This window comes from Arvicola amphibius, chromosome 10, assembly GCF_903992535.2.
Source record: "Arvicola amphibius chromosome 10, mArvAmp1.2, whole genome shotgun sequence".
In the NCBI taxonomy this organism is placed as follows: domain Eukaryota; kingdom Metazoa; phylum Chordata; class Mammalia; order Rodentia; family Cricetidae; genus Arvicola; species Arvicola amphibius.
In genome coordinates this window covers 66351242-66370513 of record NC_052056.1, presented here as the reverse complement: position 1 = coordinate 66370513, position 19272 = coordinate 66351242, and the positions used below count along the sequence as shown (strand labels likewise).

General features: G+C 39.1%; 1 protein-coding gene across 2 annotated transcripts in view; it reads left to right on the top strand.

The window, feature by feature from the left end:
• Ccdc50 (coiled-coil domain containing 50) overlaps positions 1 to 19272 on the top strand; it is a 70093-nt gene that overhangs the window by 25376 nt on the left and 25445 nt on the right. For both annotated transcript variants that reach the window (XM_038344730.2, XM_038344731.2), the window contains exons 2-5: positions 3552 to 3614; positions 4600 to 4726; positions 7241 to 7331; positions 17463 to 17580. In XM_038344730.2, coding sequence (XP_038200658.1) covers positions 3552 to 3614; positions 4600 to 4726; positions 7241 to 7331; positions 17463 to 17580 — 399 coding nt within the window. The remainder of the gene's footprint in view (positions 1 to 3551; positions 3615 to 4599; positions 4727 to 7240; positions 7332 to 17462; positions 17581 to 19272) is intronic.

Here is a 19272-nt window from a genome sequence, read left to right as displayed (position 1 = left end):
ATGGTATTCAGGTGATGGATAATCCTTCGAACTGTTCTATCCCAAATATATACTATCAAAATGAGTGGATTTAAAATGGTATTTAAACAATCTGAAATTAAATATCTGAAGTACAAGAAATACATTACAAAATGTTTAAGAAGTACAGAAACCAAGAAGCTGGCACATATAATATAGATACATATATGTATTTATGTTTGTATCTGTAATCCTGAAAAATAGTTTCTTCAAAGTATAGTCCCATCCATGTACTATGTATTATAGACTTTGTTTTCTGTTAATTATTATCACTGCTTTTATGTGGAATCTTGCTGTGTACCTCATGCTGTGTACCTCATGCTGTGTACCTCATGCTGTGTACCTCATGCTGTGTACCTCATGCTGGCCTGAACTTTCAGTCTTTCCTCATTAGCCCCGAATGCTGGGATTACAAACTGCTGTTCTTCCTACATGTACTTTTTCTTTTCAAAACGCTTTTCTCAAATACAGTGCTCATAAGAGTAATAGAAAAACTTGACCTATTCTTTGAACATAATTGTTTCCATTAGTACTATAATAAGATTAGTTAATAAGGCCATACATTTGGTGATATTCATCATTGGCAATACATTGTTAACACTTGTTTCCTCTAAGATGAAAATATGTATGAATTAGCCAAGAAAAATTCTGTACTAATTAGTTGAAATGTTTTAGAGACTTCATGTTGGAATTCTCTAGACTTTTTTGGCAATAGAATTTTTTTGGCAATCATTTCTTCCAGTTTATTGGAATTAAAAAGGGCTTTCAACTTGTCAGGGAAAACTGAGCTTTTTAAAAAAATTTTTTCGTTACTTTCTTTTTTTATTAAATTATATAATATTACAAATTTTCACCTCCTCCCATTTCCCTTCTCCTCCCCTCTCCCCCCTCCCCCTCCCTCTCCAGTCCAAGGAGCAGCCAGGGTTCCCTGCCCTGTGGGAAGTCCAAGTTCCTCCCCAATCCATCCAGGTCTAGGAAGGTGAGGATCCAAACAAACTAGGTTCCCACAAAGCCAGTACATACAGTAGAATCAAAACTCAGTGCCATTGTCCTTGGCTTCTCAGTCATCCCTCTTCGTCAGCAATGTTCAGAGAGTCTGGTTTGATCACATGATCCATTTGTCCCAGTCCAGTTGGCCTTTGGTGAGCTCCCATTAGATCAGTCCCATTGTCTCCGTGAATGGATGCATCACCCCCCCCCCCCCGTGGTCCTGACTTCCTTGCTCATGTTCTCCCTCCTTCTGCTCCTCATTTGGACCTTGGGAGCTCAGTCCAGTGCTCCAACATGGGTCTCTGTCTCCATCTCCATCCAAAGTCAGATGAAGGTTCTATGGTGATATGCAAAATAATCATCAGTGTGGCTATAGTAAAGGGCCAGTTCAGGCCCTCTCTCCTCAGCTGCTCAAGGAGCAAGCTGGGGACATCTCATTGGACACCTGGGAACCCCTCTAGAGTCCAATCTCTTGCCTACCTTCAAATGGCTCCCTTAGTTAAGATATATACTTCCCTCATTCTATATCCACTCTTCCTCCATCCCAACTGTCCCATTCTCCCAAGCTCTCCCCATCCTCCCCTTCTTACTTCTCTCTCCCCATCTCCCCTTACCCCCATCCTGCCCCCACTCCCAAGCTCTCAATTTTTTCCTGGCAATCTTGTCTACTTCCAATATCCAGGAGGATAACTACATGTTTTTCTTTGGGTTCACCTTCCTATCTAGCTTCTCTAGGCTCATGTAATATAGGCTCAGTTCTATGGCTAGAATCCACTAATGAGTGAGTGATATTCATCTTTTTGGGTCTGGGTTACCTCACTCAGTAAAGTGTTTTCTATTTCTATCCATTTGCATGCAAAATTCAAGATGTCATTGTTTTTTACCGCTGAGTAGTACTCTAATGCATATATATTCCACACTTTCTTTATCCATTCTTCCATTGAGGGGCATCTAGGTTGTTTCCAGGTTCTGGCTATTACAAATAATGCTGCTATGAACATAGCTGAACAAATGCTTTTGTAGTATGATAGGGCATCTCTTGGGTATATTCCCAGGAGTGGTATTGCTAGATCCTGGGGTAGGTTGATCCCAAATTTCCTGAGAAACCGCCACACTGCTTTCCAAAGTGGTTGCACAAGTTTGCATTCCCACCAGCGATGGATGAGTATTCCCCTTACTCCACATCCTCTCCAGCAAAGGCTATCATTGGTGTTTTTGATTTTAGCCATTCTGACAGGTGTAAGATGGTATCTCAAAGTTGTTTTGATTTGCATTTCCCTGATAGCTAAGGAGATTGAGCATGCCCTTAAGTGTCTTTTGGCCATTTGAACTTCTTCAGTTGAGAATTCTCTGTTCAGATCAGTAACCTATTTTTTAATTGGGTCAAACATTGACTTTTAATTCCAGCCTTGCTACCAATGACCACATTGTATAGTCCTTATGCTGACCATCTATCTGCCTAAGATGTTAACTAGTATGATTTGAGAGCGCTTTCACTCCATGTGTTGAACAGTGACTCAAGCTGGGCCTCAAGTATTTAGAATTTTCTGAATATACATCTGATGAGAACACATTTCAATTGGAATTACTAGTTTAACAGTTAACATTTAAACAGCAGATTATATTCAGTTGACATATTTATTGGGCAGAAATGATTCCTGTGCTGTATAACCACTTGAAAATAGTCTTGGCATCTCCAGGATTCCCCCTACATCTTTTCAAATGATCCATGGCTACTAAGTTAGGGGAGGATCCATGGTCTCGAGGATTCCCGTTATTTTTGGATTGCAGATAATTGGGGAGTACCTCTTGGTATACACAAAACTAAGAATTTCATTCTAGCTTACGTGTCCAGCCATTAAGGAAGGTGACTAAACTACGAGGAGATAAGGTGAGGTCTCTGAAATAAGCTCAGCTCTGAAAGAACTATAGATCAAGTGCAGCAAGAGTCGGTGACTCTTCACACCCTGCTAGAAACAGATTTCCCATGTAACAATGTGCAAAGGGTTGTTGACTCTAGTCATTTTAACTGCACCCTAGAGAGGCAGACGGGAGTTTGTAGAGCTCTGGGTTCTGGGGTAGGGAGGAAGAGCTAACCATTGATTTTGTGGCACACTTGCGTGACATTTGGTAGGCTCTATGGTTTTTTATTTTGTGACTTTTGTTTTGTTTTGTTTTATGTGTTTGAGTATTTTTCTGCTTTTATATATGTACAAATATGGGTGCCTGGTGCCTGTGGAGGCCAGAAGAATGTGCTGGACTCACTGTTATAAGCTGACATATGGGTTGCTGGGATCCAAACCAAGGTCCTTTGCAAAACAATAATTGTTCTTAACCACCGAGCTATTTCTCCAGCCCCATCACTAGGAATTTTGGTGAATGATTAATTAATATTTTATTAGACATTTTATGCATTGTAATTTATTTAAGCTAATAAATTGCAAAATATTAAAATTGTTTTGAAGTACACAAAATTCTTTTATATTTATGCAGATGTATAGTAATACTAATAATTTCTTCATTCTGCTCTTCCTCCTCTACAGTATGTCGAGATTTTGCTGTCCTGGAGGACCACACCCTGGCTCATAACCTGCAGGAACAAGAGAGTAAGTAACAGCTCTAATTCATGAGCCTGCAGCTTTCTCTTTAGTGGTAGCTTGAGGCTGTTTCTTCCTGTTAGGTAAAGAGAAAGTCACTAAGTATACCTTATATCTACCCTGAAGAAAGGTCTTGGCAAGTGACAAGGGTAAATAATGAATTCTGCATATTTTGAAATGAGTCAGGGATAAGAATAGTGCTCACTGTCTGGAGGAAAAGGACTGACTTTTCCCTTCCCATCCATAGGAAGGAGACAGTGGTTGTAAATGTATCTGGAGTATGTCAGAAGCTTGCCCTTGGAATAGAAACTGGGACATTTTTCATAGGCAATAGTAGTATCTGTGTTAAGTCACACTGCAGATTTTTTTTTTTTTTTTTTTTTTTTTTGTAGTTTGAGATAGGGTCTCCTGTAGCCCAGGCTGATCTGAAATACCCCATTGTAGTTTAGGATGATCTTGGAAATCTGATCCTACTGCCTCTGTGTCCCAAGTGCTGGCATTGCAGGCATGTGACACCACACCCTGTTGATAACCCTGCTGAGGATGGGACTTGGGTCTCCCTGCATGCTAGACATGCACTCTGCTGACAGAGGTATATTCCCAACCCCACATGGTGGAATTTTCTGAATACTTTTTGTTTTAGTAGAAAGTAAAGCCCATTTAGATAGTATTTTATGAGTTCATAATTTGTAAGTTCTTGGAATGGCAACAGAGTTCAGTAGAAAGAACAGTGGCCAGCTTAGAGTGTCTATATAGACATCCTGGCACTGCTACATTTATGTCATGTGATCAGACAAGCAATTGACTTATTCCTGCTGGTCTCCTTTTTACCCAGTAGAGTAACTCCTGAAGCGTTTTTATCTTTTGTTAAAAGCATAAAGTGGAGAGGTGGGTATATAGACTTTTTTAGTGGTGAGGCTCTCCTTAAATTAATTATAAGCTTTTTATTGACTTGTCAACACATTGTAACTCCCTTTCTAATGGTCCTGTCCAGTTGAGCATCATTTGGCATCAAACATTCAGCGGAACCGTCTGGTCCAGCATGATCTGCAGGTGGCTAAGCAGCTCCAAGAGGAAGACCTAAAAGCCCAAGCTCAGCTCCAGAAGCGATACAAAGACCTGTGAGATCTGGGGAATGGCACTGACAGAAGCATGCCTATAGGACAGCAGCTGGGGCAGGGAGGGCCCCTTCTGGCTCTCCGTGTCTTTTCTGTCTGGGATTACAAATTATGTGGTGGCTGTCCAGTAATTCTCTTTGTTACTGAAATATGCATTGGGAAATGTTAGTCATAGTAGGCACACTTTTAACTCTTTGACTTTGAGCTGATTGGTTTGTCTCTTTTAATTTAGTCTTTGTACCTATGCCATGAAGAAAATAATCTCTTATCTTCTGACTGTAAGTTTGTTTGGGGGAAGCATTGAAATAATAGACACCAATTCTTTATGTGCCATGATGGGTTCCTTTAGTTTTCTTAGCTGTGTTTGCTGCACCATCTTTCTTTGGTTTCCTTACTTTTTAAGAAGCACAATGTTCTAGAAAGCACTGAGTATATGTGTAGTATGATGGGTTAGAAGTGCTAAATGTGAGAAATGTTGTGGGCTCCTAGGAAGCGAGAAGTAGCAGCTTTCAGCCTTTTCTCCCTGGCAGTCTGGCTAGCTGGCGCAGCAGAAATTTCCATTAAAGCTACTTTTTACTCAGATTGGGACCTTTAGCTACTTTGAGCCAGGGTGACCAGTATTGACTGCTCTATGCTCATAGTCCCCCTCATCTGTCCATTTAGCCAGCTGTGCTGGCACTGACCCTACCTAGAAGCAGGCTTTGACGTTGTGAAGCTAAGCCTGAGTTTTACTTTTGTAACTTCTGTGTTGCTTGTGACCTTTGGAATTTCGATCTGCTTTCCACACTGTGCTTCTGGTTCTTCCTGTTCTCTATCACCTTTTTAAAGTTGATCTCTGTGTGATAATGGGTAAGATCCTAACTTACTCAACCTGTAACATAAAGCCTAAGCTATTTTTTTAACTTATTCTGTGGCATGAGAAGTCATAGCTCATGACTGACCAAAATCAGGTCTGCAGACTTTTCATTTAAGGATTGTTTCTTTGCTACCGTGTCTTAAAACAGAGTCCGATGTGTATTCACAATAGTATGTGTGGTCACACTTCTACTTTTAGATACAGCTACCAATTTCCAAGACTATTCAACATTTTGTGATATAAATGAAAATGATTTTTATCTCCTTGGGTTTGTTAGAATATTTTGGTTTCAGTCATTCCAGACAAGTTAGGGTTCCCCTGACAATACTTTGTAATGTATCTTGCTGATTCTCAATGGAATATACAGCCACATCTGAGACTCAAAGAACATTTGAAGTTCAGTTGTTGGAGGGAAAATGGGAGGAGATATATTTATTTAGCAGGTGAACTGCAAATTATATTTGAATTTTCCCAGCTTGTTTTGAAGTAGTCATTTCTAAACATAATTTTGTTCATCTTTCCTAGATGGTTACTTTGTATAAGAGATAACTCCCAGAATTATCACAATCTAGAATTTTAACTCTCATTTTTCTTAAAACCTGAAACCAGAAAACTGTACCTAGGATTGTACTTTATAGTTAGTTATTTCTTAGAGAACCAGGCTTCTTAAAGATACTAGGAGAGTTTGCTTAATGATTAAGACCACTTGCTGCAGTGGAAGAGGTCCTGGGTTTTGTTCCCATTAACAGCTCACAACCATCTATAACTCAATCTATAAGGGATCTGATAATGTCTTCTTGCCTCCTTGGGTACCAAACGTGTATGTAGTGCCTATTCATACGCACAGGCACTCAATACATACACATAAAATAAGTGAATATATCTTAAAGGTGCTATGTTAAGGTTCCTTTTCTCTTACCAAAATGATTGCCCTGGTTTCACCCATCTGAATGTATAAAAGACTTACTTTTTTTGTTTCCCCTGTATTGAACATTATTTTGCGTCCATGGTAGACATTGCTTAAATTTCTGTTTTATATATTAATGTGAAAATCAAACAAATAAGCAGAAACTAAAAACAAAAGCCATGATAGCTGCAATGTCTCTAATGTCTAAAGCATTGAGAAAACCCACATTTCCTAAAGAAGCCTCCACTGAGAACCACAGTTAAAGAACACAAGCTTTTTGTCCTTTTAAATTTTAACAAATCTGTTAGTATTCATTTCTAAATTTAAAATAATATAGATCATATTTATATAAAACTTAAAATCATACACTACCTCTGATTATAAAATTATTGATGTTTTTATGATCTTCCTCACATTCTTTTTCTGTGTGCTCTGTATTTGCATATTGGTGGGTCTTGATCTCCTGGACTATAGAGCTTCTGCAGAATTCTGGAAGACCCTCTATCTTCCTATAGAGTGGCCCCACTTGGGTAAAGCAATGCAGCTTTCATTATATCTGAAGGAATGCCAGATTTTCCACCCAGTCACTTTATGATCCAACTTTTTACTTGGTTCAGTTGGGCAATGGTCTTTTCTGTCACTGTCATGCAAATTGAATTGTAACAGCTTAGAATAGTATTCAATGAACTGTTCTGTGTAGCAAAAGTGTTCCCTTGTGTCCTTTGTTTATATCACCTTTACCTTTGTTTTACAGTGAACAACATGACTGTGAAATTGCTCAAGAAATTCAGGAGAAACTGACTATAGAGGCCGAAAGACGACGAATTCAGGAGAAGAAGGATGAGGTATGACTTTGGTGAGGTCCTGCATCCTTTCTGGATGACAGCAGCACTCCTCATCTGGAATGCAGTAGGGCTTCGGTATAGTTTTTTGTGCACCACTGTTTATGGCCTCTTGATGCTTGTGTCCTGGGGAAGTCTTGACATGAAATCTGAGTTAATTTTCTAGTACTGCAGTCTTCATCATGATGACTTAACAGGATAGGAACTTGTTCTCAGAAACAGGAAGTCTAAGATGACCTTCTCTGGGAAGCTGTGCCCCAGCTGCCCATCTTCATTGTCATAGGCAAGAAGCTCATGATTGGTTCATGGACCCTGTCATATCCTATATGACCTTAAATTATTATATCCACAAAGGCCTCAAATAAGTCCACATTCTGAGGCTCTGAGTAAGTGAAATGTGAGCATTCTTGAGCTTGCTGAAACTCTGCATGTTGGTTGCAGCTTTTGTGAGCAAGCCTAGAGAGCAGCTCCCTCTAGAGTGAGGAGTCGGTTCTTATGAGGCCCCAGGAACTGGCATTATTCTCACTCACTCTTTATGCTGACCCAAAGCATTTGATTCTTCCATTCTTGTTAAGTTCGTTTTTAAAGCTGAAATGAATAAGTTGACAATAATGCTTCAATTGTTAGAAGATGGATTTGTAGATATTTGCTGTTGTGCAGTTTATTTGTAAGAATCTATACTGAGAATGCTCTAAGACTGAGAATTTTATGTACATTAATTCTGTGTCTACCTTCTTTCACACATCTAAGGTTGTTGGTGGTCATTATACTGACTTATAGCACTGTAGGAAACAATTGGTCAATTTTAATGGCACCCTTATAGTCTGATTTGTTAAATTTCCAGAAACATCTTTTATAGCTGCAGGGGGTGGTACTAATAATAATCACATAAATTGGTCATTAGCAAATTAGCCTACAGACAGAGAGCCACCTTTGCACCTAAAGATTCATTCAGTGGCCAGTGATTGTGAAATATCTGAGTATATTTAGCTGTTTGTTAAAGAAATAAATTGTGATTATCTGATAATTATTACTACACGTAAGAATTAGGGTCGACTTCTGACCTACTCTGTTAGTATCACAAGAACCCTATTCTTACTGCAGGCAGTCATGCCTCTTTATAGTAAATGCTTTCCTTTGGGATGAAACCAGGCTGAAATAAGTAATTGTATTTTATAGACAGGAAGCTTCTTATTGTAAATTAACAGATAGATTGACCTCTTATAAATACTACTTATATTCTCTAACCCTATCTCAATTCAGGAAGCCATGGGCTAGAAAGAGAAACCAAACACTTGATTTTAAGTGTGTGGGTTCAAGTAAGCAAGGTAGTTATTAATTCCAGTTTGCAGATGAAGAAAGTAAGTCTTAAATAGTGACTTGGTTCCATATTATAGTGAGATGCTAGAGAAGTTTGTTTGTACTGTTTAGTTCTGACTTATATTACTGTGGCACAATATAAAACCTGTGTTTTAGAGTTGGAATGCTCAGGCCTAAATTTTAGCATTTTAGCTTTTAACTGTTTGATTTCCACCTGTTCAATTAAGTATGCAGTCTTAGGTTCCCAAGTGGCAGTCCTGTCTGTTGATACACCTTTGCACTGAAAGGCTGTGGTAGGGTTTTAGTGAGGTGGTGTGTAAGGGGCCTCTGCTACTTAAGTGGAGAATTGCTTTTCCTTTAGCTTTTGACTGGTTGCTTTTTCCACTTCCATTCCCTTATAACAATATGGATTTTTTTTCCTGGAGTATATATTTACAAAATTAGGAAAAAATTAAGCAAGCTAAATATGTTGCACTGTGGTGTGATTTAATGGTCTTCCTTTCAGGCCTTCTATTTGCTTGTCCTCCACTATATTTTGACCTGTCTATTCCCTTTCCCTAGCACAGTCAAAAGTGGACTGAGGAATGTACCTGGAGATTTCAGCAACTAAGTCTTTATGATTAACCATAGATGTTTTCAGATGTTATTTATTATTGTGTTTATTGTAGTTATTGTAGTTATTGTAGTTTATTGTAGTATGTGTTAGCCCAGCAGATAGAAGCAAAGAAGCCACTGTGCAGGGAGACAGATGGAGAAAAAAGAAGGGGCAGAGAGGTAGCTGGTTAGCATTGTGAACCTCTTCTGATCTCCATTTCCCCTAAATACACTAGTTGAGTTTTCCCTACGTGTTCAGTGGAGAGCCTTGCCGGACACTGGTAGGGTCTGAGATCCAGACATGTGGGTTGTTCCATTTTGGTGTTCTATTTTGGTCACAGTAGAGGCATTTGTTGGTGTTTTTAAAATGAATCAAGAGAAGCTATATTTAGCTGACTTAACTTGACAATTCTTATAACTTAGTATATATGTATGAAATGTATGTTTCTCTCTCTCTCTCTCTCTCTCTCTCTCTGTGTGTGTGTGTGTGTGTGTGTAGAGGCATATCATATTTTGTACATTTAAAACATGGTCTAGACAACTATTTTAGGAAAGGTTGGTTTTTCTTATGTAAATATTAGCATGGTTAGCCCTGTCATGCAAGATTATGGTTCTGGTCTAACAGTTTGAAACCATCTGTACTATGAACTGCTCAGAGATAAACATAGTAACTAATTTATAATCAAAAATGAACCCAGTGTTATGTCTGCTTATCCATAGTACCCTCAGGGTATCAAAATTTTATAAAAGTATATTTATATAAGTTTGTTATTTTAAGAGCACTTCAAATAACATATTTTTATTAGTATACTTTTCTGTAATTTGAATACATTTGTAGCAGTAAGGCTAAGGGAAGGGGGCTTCTAGTTGAGAAAACCCTGCTTTCCTAATCCCAGTGATATTGCTACTTTTATACCTGTAGCCTTTTCCAGTTTTCCTGGCTTTATAGCACAACCCTTGATTATACCTGCTTTGAGATGTCCCCTAAGTTAGGCATTCATGTGTAAAATGCTAACTAATGAAGTAGACCAGCAATCTACTTGGGTAGTTTTGATGTCCCCACTTTCCCCCATTACTGACAGTAATTTACACCTCATATTTTTATATCTCTTTTTATTTTTAAGTTAAAAATGTCTTTCTTTTAAAACTCATGATGACTAGAGGACAGAGGTGAGAGCATTACTGGAGAGCTAATCCTAACGTACCCCTGTGTAGTGTAGAATTTCCCTAAAATGCTTGGTCTTTTGATTAATAGAGTGCTCCCCCTGGAAAAGATCTGCAGGCTCCCTGGGGCTGCTTTTAATGGCTGCCATAGAGCACTGAGCCAAGTTCCCTGCATTATTCATAAGCTTTTGCCACATGATAGAGGTTGTTAAGGATCCTGGTGATGTCTAGATTCTCTGCTGTCCGGAACATGGTATTTGGCCTCTTCAAGGAAATTTGCAAATGCATGTTTTCATTGCTTTCTTCCAGCATTCTAGAGATCTTGAACACTGTCCTTCATATGGTTGACACTAGGAAAGGGAGAAATGAAGTATAATGTTGCAGACTCAGCCAGGCTGTGGTGGCGCACGCCTTTAGTCCCAGCACTCGGGAGGCAGAGGCAGGCGGATCTCTGTGAGTTCGAGACTAGCCTGGTCTACAAGAGCTAGTTCCAGGACAGGCTCTAAAGCTGCAGAGAAACCCCGTCTCGAAAAAACCAAAAAAAAAAAAAAAAAAAAATGTTGGCAGACTCACATTCTAACCACACGGTCTTCTGTAAATATGTCATTTCTGCAGACTTGCCCAAAGTAAATCTACCTGATAAATTAAAGCTGATTAGGCCTGAGTTCAGAAAGGGTTAAGATTTCTTGAAGATATGCTTGCCCATTTTATTTTATAAAACATGAATTCTGCAAGGTGCATATTTTTAATTTACTAAAACACTGTCATATAACAAAATTGAAAAATTCTAAGTTACTTCTTAACTTAAACGGTTTCTTCTGTTTTAAAAATTTTAAGATACATTTTGTTTAACTTATTTTGGAGAGTAATACTAGAGATTGATCTCAGAGCCTTGGATATGCTTGAGGTACTTTTTCACTGAGCTAGACCCTCAGCTTTCAATGTGCACTTTAAAAAGTTAACTACAGTGTATGTTTTGAACGGAATGCTTCCTATTTCTTTGGAGGATCTCGTGAGACAGTATGCTCCTTTCTGGAGGATGTGTTTGTAGGAAGGGAGCTAAAGATCTAGAAGACTTCACATACAAGGAGACCAGTTGACTGACTGTGTCCAGTTCAGTGACTAATACCAGCCACCTTTGGTTTCAGAGGAAAGCACTTTGGTCATGGCCAAGAGTACGTCAGGCTGCGGTGGAGCTGGAAAGCAGAAGAAGAACTCCCTTTGGGGCCTGTGACTTAGGATAGTGGCTGTCTTTTTCAACTCTAGAAAGCCTTTCTTCTAAAGAACCTAAAGCCACTGAGAGCTTAGAAGAAAGGAAACATTTGCTTGTCAAGTACCTGACATGTATTCTCCTCACCGGATAGACCAGCCAGTGCAGTAAAGGAGGTCATGCTAGTCCTCACAGGGTGAACTGTGGCTGCATCATTACTAGGATGGAGCTCAGTACCAGGAAATCAATGAAAGTTTCCAAAGTGTTGTTTGTGTTCACTGGTGGGGTGAGGGTGCCTGCTCTTTTTCCTTTGTATCGTTTTCTTCAGTTTTCAGAGGCAGCATTTGTGCTTGCTGTAGAGCCAGCACTGGAAATGATACAGGGGTACACAGGAACTGGTGTAACTCAGGGGCATTTGTGCTCCTTTCCACTTCTCTGATCAGCAGCATGGGAACTTGGAGAACATGTATTTAGCATGACAGTTTTCGCGGTACAAGCTAAAACCTATGACCCCTCTTTCTTCTTGGTTTGTGTGTTACAAATAAGACTTTAAGGCAATAGTTCTGGCACCCAGGTTCTGGTGAAAGCAGGCTGATTTACTCTGATGTTATTATGTTGTCAGAAACATTTCAGTTTAAGGATGAATAACTTATACTTTTTATCGCACCAAACTCAATTGAAACCTTAAGAAATTTGTCTTGCGTAGTTACTGTTTGTCTCATCATGTCTCTTTTCAAACCAGCTGGCTGGGATAGAATCACTAAAGGGATGTTTTCTATCAGTAAACTAGAAATTCACGTTCCTGTATGGAAAAGCACAAAGAAGGATGTGTCCTCCTTTACACTCGCCTGCTCGGGTGCCTGGCATTGCACAGTTTGAGCGTTTAGATAAACTACAAACTTTTCTCAGGGCTCGGTGTGTATTCTGCATATATAAGTTTCAAGTTTGAAACTGGACATTGACATCCATGTTATCATATATACAAAACCGTATTCGTGAATGATAAAAATATGTTACAGTCATTTCTAATTTTGTTTCCTGGGATTTGCATCTAACGTGCGTGCGTGTGCGTGCATGTGTGTGTGTATTTGTTACACACAGAAACTCTGTGTGTAACAGCCCTGACTGTCCTGGAACTTACTCTGTTGTAGTGAGGAGCTGCCGGCTGGCCTGCTTTTTGTCCTGCTCGGCTCCTGGACGGCTGGCTTAAAACCCAAAATAACAACACACAAACTATATTCATTTAAACACTGCCTGGCCCATTAGTTTCAGCCTCTTACTCACATCTTGATTAACCCATATCTAATAATCTGTATAGCACCACAAAGTGGTGCCTTACCCGGAAGATTCTAGCATACGTCCATCTTGGGCTGGAGCTTCATTGCATCTCTCTCCCTGAGGAGAGGCATGGCAGTCTGGCTCAGAGAGCAGAGGCATGGTGATTTATTAACTTCCCTTCCCAGCATTCTGTTCTGTCTACTCCGCCACCTAAGGGCTGGCCAATCAAATGGGCCAGGCAGTTTCTTCATTAACCAATGAAATCAACTCAAACAGAAGACTCTCCCACATCATTTCCCCCTTTTTTCTGTTTAAAAAAAAAAGAAGGCTTTAACTTTAACATAGCAAAATTACATATAACAAAACAGTTATCAAGTAAGAATTACAGTTACAATATTTATATCTATTTTATCTTTTATCATAACAAAGGAAAACAACTATAACTATCTATCTATTCTTCAACTCCATCAAAGACTCCAGAAAGGATATAATATTACCTAATTAAATGAGAAGTAAGCAACTTACAAAACTCTAGAAATCACAGAGACATCTTGCTGCCTGGACAGTCACCCAAAGTTCCTCTGTACCGTTGGGGCATCCATCTTCGGCCTTCAGTCCCATGGTATCCAGCAGACTTTTCCATGAAGCAGGAAATTTCAAAGGCAGTTCAGTCACTATCTGCTGTGTCCTACAGAATGTCTCGTAGACTCTTTCATAAATCAGGAACCCCGAAAGACCATCTTATCTTTAGGCAAGTTCAGCAGTCCTCTCTCTGAGGGTTCTCTGTGTCTAGTTTATGCAACAGTCCAGGCAAGAGTAGTTTCTTGCCCAAATGGCTATCAAACTCAATAAGGAGACTCTTCGATGCCCATCTTCCTCGAAGTGATTGGTGCTGCCAGGAGCAGACATGTCTCACTGTCATGAACAGTCCTAAGTTATTAAAACATTAAATGCCATATTCTGTAGTCTTTGAAAAATATTAGGAATGCCTATCTAACTGAAATATATCTATGCACATATAGAAAATCTAACATGACTATAAGCTTGATTATTATTGATGATTATCTATTAACAACCTACATTTCTTAATTATGCATTACATTTTTAAAATGAACTACACAATTACAATACCTTAATAAGATCAGAAATACATATACATGTGATAAAATTGGCCTTAAACTTAAATCACTAAAGCAAAATCCATATCAATGCAAATTATTCATATCTATATCATATCCCCCCCTTAAATGTAAAAGAATATTTATAAACAATATTTGGGAATATGGGCGCAGTTATTTTCTCTCCAAACTGCTTCCTGCTGAATGGGGGCGCTGTTAATCAGATCTTTCATAATGTAACCTGTGTGCCAGGTTCATCTCAGTCATCAGATGGGTGAAGTAATTTTTTTAAAGGTGTTCACAGCAACCTTTCAGGAGAGCATGGTCTATCATACCATATTGGGATACAAGCAATCCATAGGGTCTCATTTTCTGTAAAAACAAAAGAAGAATCTTTTTTCCAAAGTATCATATCCTTAGATCAAAATTCTGAATTCAAAGTATTTTCAAAATGTCTGTCTTGGATTAGTTCAGCAACATTTATAAACAAATATCTTTTAGCAGCTGTTGCTTCTTCCTCAGCATTCAAACAATTCAAAGAGAGCATAATAGTATATACAGTAGCAAGATTCTCTGTGTATTTTCCATCTTATATGCTTTATTTTAACCTCTATTTTGTTTATTTTTACTTTTATTCTTTGAGACAGGTTCTCTGTATATCTTTGTCCTGGAATAACTCTTTAGACCAGGCTGTCCTTGAACTCACAGAGATCTAGTATCTCAGCCTGGGATTAAAGGTGTGTGCTACAACACTTTGAACTCACAGAGATCTGCCTGTCTCTGCCTCCCAGGCATTGGAACTAAAGGTGTGTGCTACCACACCTTGAAGTCACAGAGGTCAGTCTACCTCTGCCCCTTGAAGTCTCAGAGGTCAATTTACCTTGCCTCCCAAGTGTTGGGTTTAAAAGTGTGTACCACCACACCCTAGCTACTTCCTTTTTTTCTTTTTTACTTTTAAGAACCTTAGCCTTTAGTCTGCATATATTTTCAACACATTGTAAAACATTTAGACATTTTCTTTGACTTTGAATCTTTCTTTTACTGTATATCTCTCTCCTTTTCTGACCACATGAGCTTTTAATTTACCAAACAATATTGGTAGGATTAAAGCTGTGGCTTTGGCAGCTGGATACAGCCCATTTCTTAGCTTTCCAGCCTCATGGCAGAGGTACCAGCTATAGCCATTTTTATTGCCACAACTCTACAATGTTTCAACATCCCTGCCAGCAAGCCAGCTGCAGCAGTGCACTGAGAAACCACACTCAAACACTCTGGTAGTCGGACCACCTGCCTGAAAGAGTTAAGAGTTTTCCCTGGCAGTATGGACCAGAACACCAGCATTTTAAAATGGCACAGGTTTTTTCCTGCTATGGCTGAAAACTGAAAAACACGCGTTCAGCTTTTCATCAACACCATTTAAGTGTTTCGTGGCAGGACCTCTTAAAAGAGCTGCAGGTTTTGCAGCTAAAGGAGAGTCAGGAAGCCTCTCTTAGATGAGAGCTCTTGCTAGCCTCTAGCAAGCAGAGCAGACCCGAGAAAATGCTGCTATCAAGAAAACATGCTTTACTCTATTCTTTCCCAATCTTTCTCAAGCTTTCTGTGGATCCAGTTATTCACATTGGGCGCCATTCTGTAATGAGGAGCTGCGGGCAGGCCTGCTTTTTGTCCTGCTCGGCTCCTGGACGGCTGGCTTAAAACCCAAAATAACAACACACAAACTATATTCATTTAAACACTGCCTGGCCCATTAGTTTCAGCCTCTTACTCACATCTTGATTAACTCATATCTAATAATCTGTGTAGCACCACGAAGTGGTGCCTTACTGGGAAGATTCTAGCAGACGTCCATCTTGGGCTGGAGCTTCATTGTGTTTCTCTCCCTGAGGAGAGGCATGGCAGTCTGGCTCAGAGAGCAGAGGCATGGCGATTTATTAACTTCCCTTCCCAGCATTCTCTTCTGTCTACTCTGCCCACCTAAGGGCTGGCCAATCATATGGGCCAGGCAGTTTCTTCATTAACCAATGAAATCAACTCAAACAGAAGACTCTCCCACATTACTCTGTAGACGAGTCTGGCTTCAAACTCATAGAGTTCTGCCTGTTGCTGTCTCCTGAGTGTTGGGCTTAAAGGCCTGTGCTACCATGCTACCATGTCTGACTCTTAACTTTTTTTTTTAAATGTATGTGGAATAATTCTGTTTCCTTTGAATGAATTACTTCGAGGTTTTTTGTTTTTTGTTTTTTTTAAGTATATTTTTTGGACACATAAAATTTCAGAAAGAAAAAAAAGTACTTTTTTTTTGTACCAAAATTTCAGAAAGGAAAAAAAGTACTTTTTTTGTACCACTATGTTTATTCCATGTCATAAAGAGCTATCTCAAGTTTCTCATGTTCTTCTCATACTTGTGTTTCGTGCCCTGTTACCTGAGCCTTGAAGAACCTGATGGGGTATGGAGCTTCTCTCCAGAAAATTGTATAATGTGCACAAAAGTCTCCATGCTCCTCATGGGGCTTTAATGGGCAGAGTCTTGATGTTCAGAATATTACAACACAAGCAGAACTTCCGGTAACAATTCATCTTTTTGTATAGTACAAACCAAAGACGCTGAAGATGTTCAGGAGTGCCTGTGACCCACCGACCATCTTCTCGTCCACCGTTTTGCTGCAGTATTTTGTATCTTGTACTCTCTAAGCTTTTGGTCATTCCTGGTACCATTAAAACCCTGACAGAAAGCCTTACTCATGCTGTGTTTTGCATATTGCCTGTTGAAATGTTGTGCCTTGTTTAAAGCCTAACGGTTCAGAGCCGTAGGATTCCTTGAAACATCAGTGGTGTCCCTTCTTTGGTGTCTAGATGCTCAGTTGTGTCTGTGCTGTCGTCCTCATGTTGCTGAGGTGGTTTGTATGCGCCTCTGCAGGGCGGTCATATTTGGGAAGAGAATTAGAATCCATAGCATCTGCTCAGAATGGTGTCTGGGAGTGCTTATCTTCTCCTTTTCTCTTAACAGCAGTATTCCTGTGAAAAGCCAGACCAGAATCACGTGATTAGTTTTATAAGTTTTATAACTAAATTATAAGCTAGCTTATTAAGTTTTCTAACTTACTATTTCCTTGCCAATCCAAATCATCTATATGGATAAAAGACTTCAAAAGACTTATTTTAAAAATTATGCTAGAATCAGCTTTAGACAAAACTACTTTGACTCTCTTTGTAGATTTAGCTAGCTTTATGTTTTAATTAGGGAAAAAATAAAGCCTATCATGTTTTTCTAGATTATGCATCCCTCTTGTTGAGCAGTCACATTGGCATTTGAATGAAGTTTGATGTGTGCGTGGAAGGCTGAGGAGCCTTAGATAGCAGAAGACAGCTGACAGGAGGAACTCCAGTTTGACTGTGTCAGCCTTGTTTGCTATCTGGTGATAGGATTTTCGCTTCCTTTTTGCTTTGTAGGACATAGCACGTCTTTTGCAAGAGAAGGAGCTACAAGAAGAGAAAAAGAGGAAGAAGCACATTCCAGAGCCTTCTGGAGGCCGTGTTTTTGGGGATAACTACTATCATGAAGATGGAGGTAACGGCCCGTGCCCATGTCCTGACCCACCAGTCCTTACCCAGCTACGAAACCCCTGTCAGCTAGGGAGTGCGGGACAGACGTGATCTTATCCAGACCCTGGGCGCATGGAGATTTGTGGCAGTGTTCTGTTTGAGTTTTAAATTTATATCCTATTTTATTTTAATGAATAGCTGTATTTCTTATTTATTTAATGGCCATGTTTTTACTTGGAACTTGAATATGGCTTTGTAACACTAATGCACTCTTGGTGCTGAAGCCATCGTAGCGTTGTGTTAATTACAAAATAATGTAATATGGCAAACGGCGGATACAGTTCTGCATTGACCTTTTCCTCAAAAAGTCTGAGCAGCGCTGTTTGAATAGGAACGTGCATCATGCTTCAGTCACTGGATAAATGAATGTTCTTCACCCTGCTTTCCCCTCTGATTGCCTGCAGTACCACGCAAGCTGTGAAATTTACTGTCAGCTTATGGCCTTGATGATTTCCCTGCCGTTTGATTAGTATGTAGAGTGTGGGATGGAAAGAAGACCCGCTAGAGCACAGTGTGTTTATTCTTGCTTTTCTTCATGGTGCTGATGGTGTGGTGGTGGGATTATCTCAAAGTGTGTTGGGAACAGAATATTTGCGAACACAGAACATAGTTTAATTCTTTTAAAGATTTGTCAGATGAAGAAAATTTCTCCTAGCTTCTTGTCTTCCTGATTATTGAGGTCCAATTTCAAGACCATACTTCCATGCATACCAATGAACAAAATTAAAAACAGCCTAGACAGTAAACATTTACCACAGGGCCTTGAAACCCGATGATCAGCCGCTTTAAAAATTTTTTTCATGTAAAAGTATGTCTTTGCCCTAAATGAGCAAACTCGATGTATGTATAGGTGGTAAGATTATTGTAGTTTGAGAATAATGTTGCTCAGTCACTTTTTTCTTTTCTTTCTTTCTTTTTTTTTCTTTTTTTTAAACTAATTTGAATGTAATTGGTTAGAAGTCAACTCTCTGGCCTGTTTGAGAAGTAGCTTGATGTCTTCCTACATAAATTCAACTCTTTTTAAAGAGCTATCTCTATTATGCTCATTTTTCTTCTGAAATTGCATATTGTGTCTTACACAAAGAAAGAAGGTGGTTACCATTGTTTTATTTAGTAGGAACCTTCTGGTTCCTACTTACTATTCTTTAGGGTCAAAACCTTAGAAATACAGAATTTGTGTGGTAGTAGATTTTGTTTACTTATTAAAATTTGCTCTTATTAATGTTGCTCAATGTAATAAAAATAACTTCAATTTTTAAATTTTATTTTATATTTTACGTTCACATATGTCTGTGCACTGCATATTCTCATGGAGGACTGAAGAGGGCCCCAGATCATCTGCAACTGGAGTTACAGATGGTTGTGAGCCACCATGTGGCTTATGGGAATCAAACCTTGGTCCTCTGGAGAAGCAGCCAGTGCTCGCTACCACTTGAGCTACCTCTTCATCCCCTCTATTTTAAAATTTTAAGTCTAAAAGAAATTAGGATAGCAGAAGATTTAACTAAAATGTCCATTTTAGGTACTTGCATTAAAACCCGAACTAACTTGAGCTGGTACTCAAGCCTGTATATTTGGATTACAGTACTAGTATCCTGATGCACCTTATTGTAGGAGATGATTTAAACCTTTCGTGATTTTTCTTTAAGAATACCTA